Source organism: Mustela nigripes, chromosome 3 (assembly GCF_022355385.1).
Source record: "Mustela nigripes isolate SB6536 chromosome 3, MUSNIG.SB6536, whole genome shotgun sequence".
NCBI lineage: Eukaryota > Metazoa > Chordata > Mammalia > Carnivora > Mustelidae > Mustela > Mustela nigripes.
The window spans coordinates 94,972,448-94,982,564 of NC_081559.1; the positions used below are offsets into that span (position 1 = coordinate 94,972,448).

Consider the following 10,117-nt stretch of genomic DNA (forward strand, 5'->3'; position numbering starts at 1 on the left):
TTTTCAGGTGTTTGCAATCTTTAGATAAGCTATCTAGCTGATCTCCTGCTAGCTGAAGTAGTCTCGGCCTGCTACTTCTCCGCCATCTTGACTCCTCCTCCCCACCTTCCCTTTTAATTCATCTCCTTAGGGAGCCTGGGTAGAGTCCCACTGTCTGGAATGCACAGAATGAGTCTTTGGTAGGCTCCAGAATCCAGCAACCAGGATGCCTAAAATCTCTTGTCTTCAAGCTCCAGGAGCTGGGGTATCAGGAGAGGTGCTGCCAGACTGAGCTGGCCCTTTTTTCTCTTGTAGCCACATCCAACCCACTGCCAAGTCCTGTTAGTTACTCTGATTCCTTTCATTGCCCACCTCTCCCACCCCTGTTACTACCTGGTCCAAGCCACCAGCATACATGGACCACTGCAGAAGCTTCAGCTGGTCTTCTATTATCATTCTTGTCCTCTTAAAGTTTGTTATTTCCTCAGAAGTCAGAGTAAGGCTTAAAAATCAGATTAAGTCACTTCCTTGCTTCAAACTTCCAAGGACTTTTCATCACACTTGGGATAAAATCTAGACTTGAATGTGCTCTGTAAGGCCCCCCACAGTCTCTCCCAGGGCTCACCTTGTGCTTTTTTGGCCCTCTGCCTATTCTTTGGAGTGCTTTCCTGCCCGAGAACTTTGCACTGCTGTTCCACTGAGTGGAATGTCCTTGGGCTCATCACAGGATGGGTTCCTTTTCACCCTTAGGTCAATTGGGATGTCACCTCCTCAGAGAGGCCTTCCCCAACTCCAGCCACTCTTCCCTTTTCTATGTAATCTGTCATTACTGTGTTTAGTTGTTTACTCTGTGGATTCCACTATGAAGGTAGACACTACTTAAGCCTGACTGTCCATGCCATATCTCTAGTGTCTAGAGCCATGACTGGCATGTTGAACAGACCCAGTAAATGAAAGAATTAATCATTATTTAGTGAGGACTAGAGACTGCAGTGTTTGATTAGAGAGCATTGTTAAAACACTGTTGCTGTAATGTTTATGTTCATTGATTAACAGATGAGCTCTGTTATAAAACAGAGGATAAAACAGATGAGCTCCTTTCAATTATAAAATCTTTACATTTTACCTAAATACTTTTGCCTATATTACACTATTTCATTTCTGCATTTTATAGATTAGATGTAAGGTTACTGGTTTGAAAGTGGTGGGGTGAGGCTCCTGTCCAACCTTTTTTTCCTTCCCTCTACCTCATGGGCCATTACATGTCTCATAGTTCAGATTAAAATTGCACTATTTATGCATCACTTGTTTTGGATACATATTCTTTGGTCTCTGAGAACTGAAAGGGAAAAAAGAAGCCTAATCCATTTGGAACTTCTCTTTTTTAAAATGGGGGTTTTCACCCTATGGCAAACTCCCCAGACTTACCTCTTGATTAAAATGGTGAGGGGGATTGTTATAAAAACGAATGGAGTATTATGTCTGCATCAGAAAGGATGAATACCCAACTTTTGTAGCAACATGGATGGGACTGGAAGAGATTATGTTGAGTGAAATAAGTCAAGCAGAGAGAGTCAATTATCATATGGTTTCACTTATTTGTGGAGCATAACAAATAGCATGGAGGACAAAGGGAGTTAGAGAGGAGAAGGGAGTTGAGGGAAATTGGAAGGGGAGGTGAACCTTGAGAGACTATGGACTCCGAAAAACAATCTGAGGGTTTTGAAGGGGCGGGGGTGGGAGGCTGGGGGAACCAGATGGTGGGTATTGAAGAGGGCACGGATTGCATAGAGCACTGGGTGTGGTGCAAAAACAATGAATACTGTTATGCTGAAAATAAATTTAAAAAATTAAAACAAAACAAACAAAACAAAAACCCCACGAATGTTTAGGCCCTCCTTTGGACATTCTGATTCAGTGGAGTGGGCCTGAAAAAGAATTTTAACAAGCATCCCAGGCAATCCTTATCCTGAGAGAGGTTTGGGGAGAATGAGAGGTTTGTGGTAGAATGAGAGAAACAGCCCTAGGTACAATCCTAGATCTGCCATTTACTAGCTGTGTGATCCTGAACAAATCACTTAACCTCCTTGCCTCCCTTAGTAGGTACAATGGGTCCTATTGCAGGCCCTTTCCACAGTTCCTGTTGTACAGTATTTACAATAATACCTGCCTTCAGAGACATTGAGAGAGGATGAAGTGTGAGCAGGTATTTGCTCACATCCCTCAGCCTCCACTGGGCCTCTTAGCGTCCTTCATGCAGAGAGGACTGAGTTCCCACTCTAGCCCTTACCAGGCCTAGATCCCTCTCTAGTTCTGACCTTCCTGGGTTGATCCCAGAACCAGCTTCAAGAGGAACCCAACTTAGTTGAGGACTTGGGAACACAGATATATCATCTTGTTCTCTTACTATTTTGGTCTTTCTCAGCTCCATGTTGGATCTTGTGGTGAAATGACCCAGGGTCTGCTGGTTACATTTTCCTCCCCATGAAGATGGCATGGATTGCTGAAATCTTCTATGCTGGGCATTTCATCATTTTATTTTCTTACCTCCACAGAGGTGGTAGAATATTGTTGTTAAGCCCCTGGGGTGTCAGACTGCCTGGGTTTGAATCCTGTTTCTGCCCCCTGCAAGCTGTGTGATCTTGGGTAATTCGCTTAACCTCTGTTCCTCACTTTCTTTTTCTATAAAATGGGCATAGTAGTAGAAACGACCTCCTAGGGTTGTTATGGGGATTAAGTGAGTTAATACATGATAGGTATTGAGAACAGTGCATGGTGCAAAGTAAGTGCTCAGCCGGGGTTAGTCATGACAGTTCTCTCAAGGATAGCCATGGAATGGAACACAAAACAAAACCCAAAGGAGACACACTCCATCTAAACTGCAGTCATAAGCTGTGATTCTCACAACAGCCATCTGAATCTCATTTCAATAGTTTTCTCCTTGAAACAATGAGTCCTTGCTCAAACTTCATATTTATTTGTTTTTTCTTTCTTAAATTTTAATTTTATTTTACTCAAATTCAATTAATTAACATATGGTGTATTATTAGTTTCAGAGGTAGATTTTAGTGATTCATCAGTTGCATATAACACCCAGTGCTCATTATATCAAGTGCCCTCCTTAATGCCCATCACCCAGTTACCCCATCTCCCATCCAACTCTCCTCCAGCAATCCTCGGCTTCCTAGAGATCAGAGTCTCTTATAGTTTGTCTCCCTCTTTGATTTCATCTTATTTTATTTTTCCCTCCCTTCTCCTATGGTCCTCTGTTTTGTTACTTAAATTCCACATGTGAATGAAATCATATGATCATTGTTTTTCTCTGATTGACTTATTTCAGTTGGGATAATATCCTCTAGTTCCATCTGTGTTGCTGAAAATGGTAAAATTTCATTTTTTGATTGCTGAGTAATATTCCATTGTATATATATACCTAACACATCTTTTTTTATTGATTCATCAGTGGATAGACATCTGGGTTCTTTCCATATTTTGGCTGCTGTGGACATTGCTGCTATAAACATTGAGGTGCAGGTGCCCCTTCAAATCATTATGTTTGTGTCCTTTGGATAAATATCTAGTGGTACAATTGCTGGGTCATAGGGTAGCTCTATTTTTAACCTTTTTAGAAACCTCCATACTGTTTTCCAAAGTGGCTTTACCAGATTGCATTCCCACCAACAGTATAAGAGGGTTCCCCTTTCAGCACATCCTCACCAACATCTGTTATTTCCTGATTTGTTAACTTTAGCCATTCTGACTGGTGTAGGGTGATACCTCATTGTGGTTTTCATTTATATTTCCCTGATGCTGAGTGATATTTAGCATTTTTTCATGTGTCTGTTAGCCATTTGTATGTCTTCTTTGGAAAAATGTCTGTTCATGTCTTCTTCCCATTTCTTAATTTTTAAAAAAGATTTTATCTATTTGAGAGAGAGAGAGAGAGAGAGAGAGCATGCACAAGTGCGGGGAGAGGCATAGGGAAAGGGAAAAATAGAGGCCCTGGTGAGCAGGGAGCCTGATGTGGGGCTCAATTCCAGCACCTCGGGGATAATGACCAAGCCAAAAGCAGACACTTAACCAACTGAGCCACCTAAGCACCCTGACTTCTGCCCATATTTTGACTGATTTTTTGTTTTCTTGAGGTGTTGAGTTTGATAAGTTGAGTTTGATAAGACATTTGCAAATATCTTCTCCCATTCTATAGTTTATCTTTTAGTTTTTGTCAACTGTTTCCTTGCTGTGCAAAAGCTTTTTATCTTGATGAAATCTCAATAGTTTATTTTTGCTTTTGTTTCCCTTGCCTTTGAAGTCATATCTATCAAGAAGTTGCTGTGGCAAAGGTCTCAGAGTTTACTGCCATGCTCTCCTCTAGGATTTTGATGGATTCCTATTTCACATTTAGGTCTTTCATCCATTTTGAGTTTATTTTTGCATATGGTGTAAAAAAAAAAAAAGGTCCAGTTTCATTCTTCTGCAAGATGCTATCCAGTTTGACACTGGATATTCTTTCCTGCTTTGTTGAATATTCATTAACCATAGAGTTGAGGGACCATTTCTGGGTTCTCCATTCTGTTCCATTTATTTGTATCTGTTTTTCTGCCAGTACCATACTATCTTGGTGATTGCAGCTTTGTGATAGAGCTTGATGTCCAGAATTGTGATGCCATCAGTTTTGGTTTTCTTTTTCAACATTTTTTTGGCCATTTGTGGTCTTTTCTTGTTCCATACAAGTTTGAGGGTTGTTTGTTCCAGCCCTGTGAAAAATATTGATGGTAGTTTGATAGGGATTGCGTTAAGTGTGTAGACTGCTTTGGGTATCATGACATTTGAACAATATTTGCTTCCAACCCATGAGCATGGATTATTTTTTCCACTTCTTTGTGTCTTCCTCATTTTTCTTTCATAAGTGTTCTATAGTTTTCTGAGTACAGATCCTTTGGTTAGGTTTATTCCTTGATATCTTATGGTTTGGCTGTAATACTGATTGGGATTGATTCTTTAATTTCTGTTTCTTCTGTCTCATTGTTACTGTAGAAATGTAGAAATGTAGCTGACTTCTGTGCATTGATTTTATATCCCACCCCTTTACTGAATTTCTGTATGAGTTCTAGCAATTTTTTTGTGGACTCTTTTGGATTTTCAATATAAAAGTATCATGTCATCTATGAAGAGTGAAAGCTTGACTTCTTTGCCAGTTTGGGTGCATTTTATTTCTTTTTGTTCTCTGATTGTTGACACTAGGTCTTCTAGTACTATATTGAATAACAGTGGTGAGAATAGACATCCCTGTCATGTTCCTAACCCTAGGACTCTCAGTTTTTCTCCATTGAGGATGATGTTCTCTGTGGATTTTTCATATATGGCTTTTATGATATTGAGGTATGTTTTCTCTTTCCCTACACTGAAGAGAGTTTTTATCAAGAAAGGATGCTGTGTTTTGTGAAATGCTTTTTCTGTGTCTATTGAGAGGATCATATGGTTTTTGTCCTTTTTTAAAAAAATTAATCTGCTATGCCACATTGATTGATTTGTGGATATTGAACCAACCTTGCAGCCCAGGAATAAATCCCACTTGGTTGTGGTGAATAATCCTTTTAATGTACTGTTGGATACTATTAACTATTATCTTGGTGAGAATTTTTGAATTCATATTCTTCAGGGATATTGGTCTGTGATTCTCCTTTTTGGCAGGATTTTTGGTCTTGGGATCAAGGTAAGGCTGGCCTCAAGGATGAATTTGGAAGTTTTCCTTCCATTTCTGTTTTTGAAACAGCTTCAGAAGAATAGGTAATAATTCTTTTTTAAATGTTTGGTAGAATTCCACTGGGATGCCATCCAACCCTAAAGTTTGTTTGTTGGAAGATTTTTTTATTACTGCTTCAATTTCTTTGCTAGTTATGTCTCTGTTCAGGTTTTCTATTTCTTCCTGTTTGTATTTGATAGTTTGTATGTTTCTAGGAATGCATTCATTTATTCCAGATTGCCTAATTTGTTGGCATATAATTGCTCATAATATGCTCTTTTTTTTTTTTAAAAGATTTTATTTATTTATTTATTTGACAGACAGAGATCACAAGTAGGTAGAGAGGCAGGCAGAGAGAGGAGGAAGCAGGCTCCCCGCTGAGCAGAGAGCCCGATACAGGGCTCGATCCCAGGACCCTGAGATTATGACCTGAGCCGAAGGCAGAGGTTTTAACCCTCTGAGCCACCCAGGCGCCCCTCATAATATGCTCTTATAATTGTGTTTCTTCAGTGTTGGTTGTGATCCCCTTTTTCATTTATGATTTTATTGATTTAGGTCCTTTCTCTTTTATTCTTGTGAGTCTGTCTAGGGGTTTATTGATCTTGTTAATTCTTTCAAAGAACTAGCTCCTAGCTTCGTCGATCTGTTTTACTGTTCTTTTGATTTCTAGTTCATAGATTTCTGCTCTAATCCTTATTAATTCTAGTCTCCCTCTGGGATTAGGCTTTATTTGCTCCTCTTTCTCCAACTTCTTTTGGTGTAAGGTTAGGTTGTGTATGTGAGATGTTTCTTGTGTCTTGATAACGGCCTGTATTGCTATATACTTCCCTCTTAGGACCACCTTTGCTGCATCTCAAAGGTCCTGAATGGTTGTGTTTTTATTTTCATTTGTTTCCATGAACTTTTAAAATTCTTTTTTAATTTCCTGGTTGACCCATTCATTCTTTAGTAGAATGCTCTTTAATCTCCATGTATTTGTATTCCTTCCAAATTTTCTTTTGATTGGGTTCAAGTTTTAAAGCATTGTGGTCTGATAATATGCAGGGAATAATCCTAGTCTTTTGGTACTGGATGACACCTGATTCATGGCCTAGTATGTGAAGTATTCTGGAGAATGTTCCAGTGTGTCATTTAAAGTCCTTGTTTACTTGTTGATCTTCTGCTTAGATGATCTGCCCATTGCTGTGAGTTGTGTGTTGATGTTTCCTACTATTAATGTATTATCAAAGTGTTTCTTTATTTAGGTTATTAGTTTATATAATTGGCTGCTCCCAAGTTAGGGGAATAAGTATTTATAATTGTTAGATCTTCTTGTTGGATAGACCCTTCTATTCTGATATAGTGTCCTTTGCCATCTCTTATTACAGTCTTTGGTTTTAAAATCTAGTTTGTTTGATGCAAGATACTCCATCTTTCTTTTGATGCCCATTAGCATGGCAAGTTGTTCTGCACCCCCTCACTTTCAATCTGGAGGTGTCTTTGGGTCTAAAATGAATCTCTTATAGACAACATATCAATGGTTCTTGTTTTTTCATCCAATCTGATATACTATGTCTTTTGATTGGAGCTTTACATTAAGAGTAATTATTGAAAGATATGAATTTATGACCATTGTATTACCTGTAAAGTCCTCATGTCTGTATATTGTCTATTCCTTTCTGGTCTTTGGTACCTTTGGGCTGTCTCTTCACTCAAAGGATCCCCTTTAGTATTTCTTGCAGGGCTGGTTTAGTGATGACAGATTCTTTCAGTTTCTGTTAGTCCAGGAAGCTCTTTATCACTCCTTCTATTCTGAATGAGAGTCTTGCTGGATAAAGTATTCTTGGATGCATTTTTTTCTCATTTAGCACCATGAATATATCATGCCAGTCCTTTCTGGCCTGCCAGGTATCTGTGGACAGGTCTGCTTCCAGACTTATGTTTCTACCCTTGTAGGTTAAGGACCTCTTGTCCTGAGCTGCTTTCAGGATTTTCTCTTTATCTCTGAGATTTGCAAGCTTGACTATTATATTTTGAGGTGTTGACCAATTTTATTGATTTTGAGCGGGGTTCTCTGTGCCTTCTGGACTTGAATGCCTGTTTCCTTCTCTAGATTATGGAAGTTCTCAACTATTATTGGTTTAAATAAACCTTCTGTCCCCTCTCTTTCCTCTTCCTCTGGGACTTCAATTATTCTAATATCATTTGCTTTATGGTATCACTCACTGGTCTTTCAAATCCTCCCTTTGCAATCCAGTGGTTGTTTATCTCTCTTTTTCACCATTTTTATTCTCCATCATTTTATCTTCTATATCACTGACTCTTTGGCCTCATTTATCCTAGCAGTTAGAGTCTCCATTTTTTTATTGCATCTTAGTAATAATTGTTTAGATTTCAGCCTGATTATAGTTCTTTTATTTCTCCAGTAAGAGATTCTCTAGTGTCTTCTATGCTTTTTTCAAGCCCAGCTAGTGCCCTTTATGATCATTGTTTTGAATTCTAGTTCTGACATCTTACTTATATACATATTGATTAAATCTCTGGCAGTGAGTAGTGCCTCCTGTTCTTTCTTTTTGGGGTGAGTTTTTCAATCTCATCCTTATGTCCAGAAAAGAATAGATGAAAGGAAGAAAATACAAAAATAGCAACAACAATACCAGAAAAATATGCACTAAACAAATCAGACGATAACAGAAAAAAAATAAATAAAGAGCAAGCAAGCGAGAGAGAACAGTCAAACAAGCTGTAGAAGAGAACACAACAGTAAACTAGATCCTGGGTGTATTTTGGTCCATTTTTTAGAAGAAACTAGGTCCTAAAATAGGAAAGAAAGAAAAACTATATATAAAAATAAAATTGAGTACAAGGAAACAAAAAATGAAAAAAATATATAATGTAAATGTAAAAATAAAAATAAAAAAGACTTAAAAAAAGAATTGATAAAATAAACTAGCTGAAAAGAAAAAATATAAAATGGAAAGACTAAAGAATAATAAGAAAAAACCACAAATGCTGTATACTGTTTTCCCCAAGAGCTAAAGTTTTGCAGTTCTCTGTGATTGGTAAATTTGGTATTGCCAGATGTTTGTGCTGGTCTTCTGGGGGAGGGGGCCTGTTGTACTGATTTGCAAGGTGTCTTTGCCTGGACAGAATTGCACCCCCTTTCCAGGGGACCAGGCTCAGTGTAAGCAGTTCCAGATTGCACTAAGTAGTACTGTTTTGATCCCTGAAGGCTTTCAGCACTGATTGCATTGGGGGAGGGGAGGGAGGTTGAAAGTGGCAACACCCCAATATCTATCTAGTTCCAGAGCTGACAGTTTGTGTACTCCACTCTTCAGTGAGTCCTTACAGAAAAGCAGTCGATCACTCTTATCTCCCTGTTTTTTTTTCCTCTCCCTCTGAGATTTTAAGGAAAATAAAAAATTATTTTCTTTAGTTGAGGTGAAAAACTGCTTCCTAAGTTCATATGTTTCCTTGAGAGGAAACGCAGCAAATGTAATTAAGAGATAAACTATGAGAAAATCCTCTTCAAATTCCATGCTGTCCATAGACGTACTTCATAGTCTCCATAACTATCTAGCTGAATTCCAGGGACTAGATGAAATTAGGGCCCTTATGCCTCCACCATCTTCACTCTGAACTTCACATGTAGCTCAAACCTTGCTCTTTTCTCTAAGCCCGGGAAGTTTTTTCTTTCTCACTCCTCTCCCACTCCCATATACTTCTGGAACAGGGGCATATACTCTGTGTTCTGTGGAATGGTCCACAGAGGTACTTTAGACTTTCTGTAAAAATCATTTTGAATGCTATTTAAGTATACTTATAATTGTTTAAAAAAAAAAAACCTATAAGGAAGTATCCTAGACCAAGTTCTAACATGCCAAAGACTACCTCCTTATTTGGGACTGGCAAGTTAACTCATTTTGTGTAGATTTTGGTATAAAATGTCTTCTGCTATCTCTGTATACGTTTGAAGTTCTTATAAATTTGCCTTTGATTAAGAAGGTGATAATTCCAAGCTGCTCTTTCAATTGTGTGTATGCATTGTTTGTTTTCTTATTTAACTCTAGACTACCCATGTTGAAATTTAGGCCTGACAGTATTATAGTAGTGAGTTCCCTGTCACAGCCTCTGGTCAGGGCTCACATGTGTCTAGAAGGCTCAGTGCATCTTCTTGGAGGATATTTTCCTCAAGTCATACAGTCAATCAGGTAGTAATAAGTGAAGTACAACGTGGCCATCATACCATATTTTAGATAGTCTTAAAAATTCTTTTAAATTGGAGAGACTTGTTTGCTTTTTAGAAGTAAACTAAGGAAGGAGGAGTCAAGATGGCGGAGAAGTAGCAGGCCGAGACTACTTCAGCTAGCAGGAGATCAGCTAGATAGCTTATCTAAAGATTGCAAACACCTG

The 10,117-nt window shown here is 38.5% G+C and overlaps 1 protein-coding gene and 1 long non-coding RNA gene across 4 annotated transcripts in view; one reads left to right on the forward strand and one right to left on the reverse strand.

The window, feature by feature from the left end:
• The window catches only part of ACMSD (aminocarboxymuconate semialdehyde decarboxylase), an 85,329-nt gene that overhangs the window by 57,352 nt on the left and 17,860 nt on the right, over window positions 1-10,117 (reverse strand). The window contains exon 6 of one of the 3 annotated variants that reach the window (XM_059394403.1): window positions 2,270-2,297. The exons of the other annotated variants lie outside the window; for them this stretch is intronic. Within the exon in view, the coding sequence (XP_059250386.1) occupies window positions 2,270-2,297 (28 nt within the window). The remainder of the gene's footprint in view (window positions 1-2,269; window positions 2,298-10,117) is intronic. 3 annotated transcript variants of the gene reach the window in all.
• The window catches only part of LOC132013933 (uncharacterized), a 153,944-nt gene that overhangs the window by 45,761 nt on the left and 98,066 nt on the right, over window positions 1-10,117 (forward strand). The window lies entirely within an intron of this gene.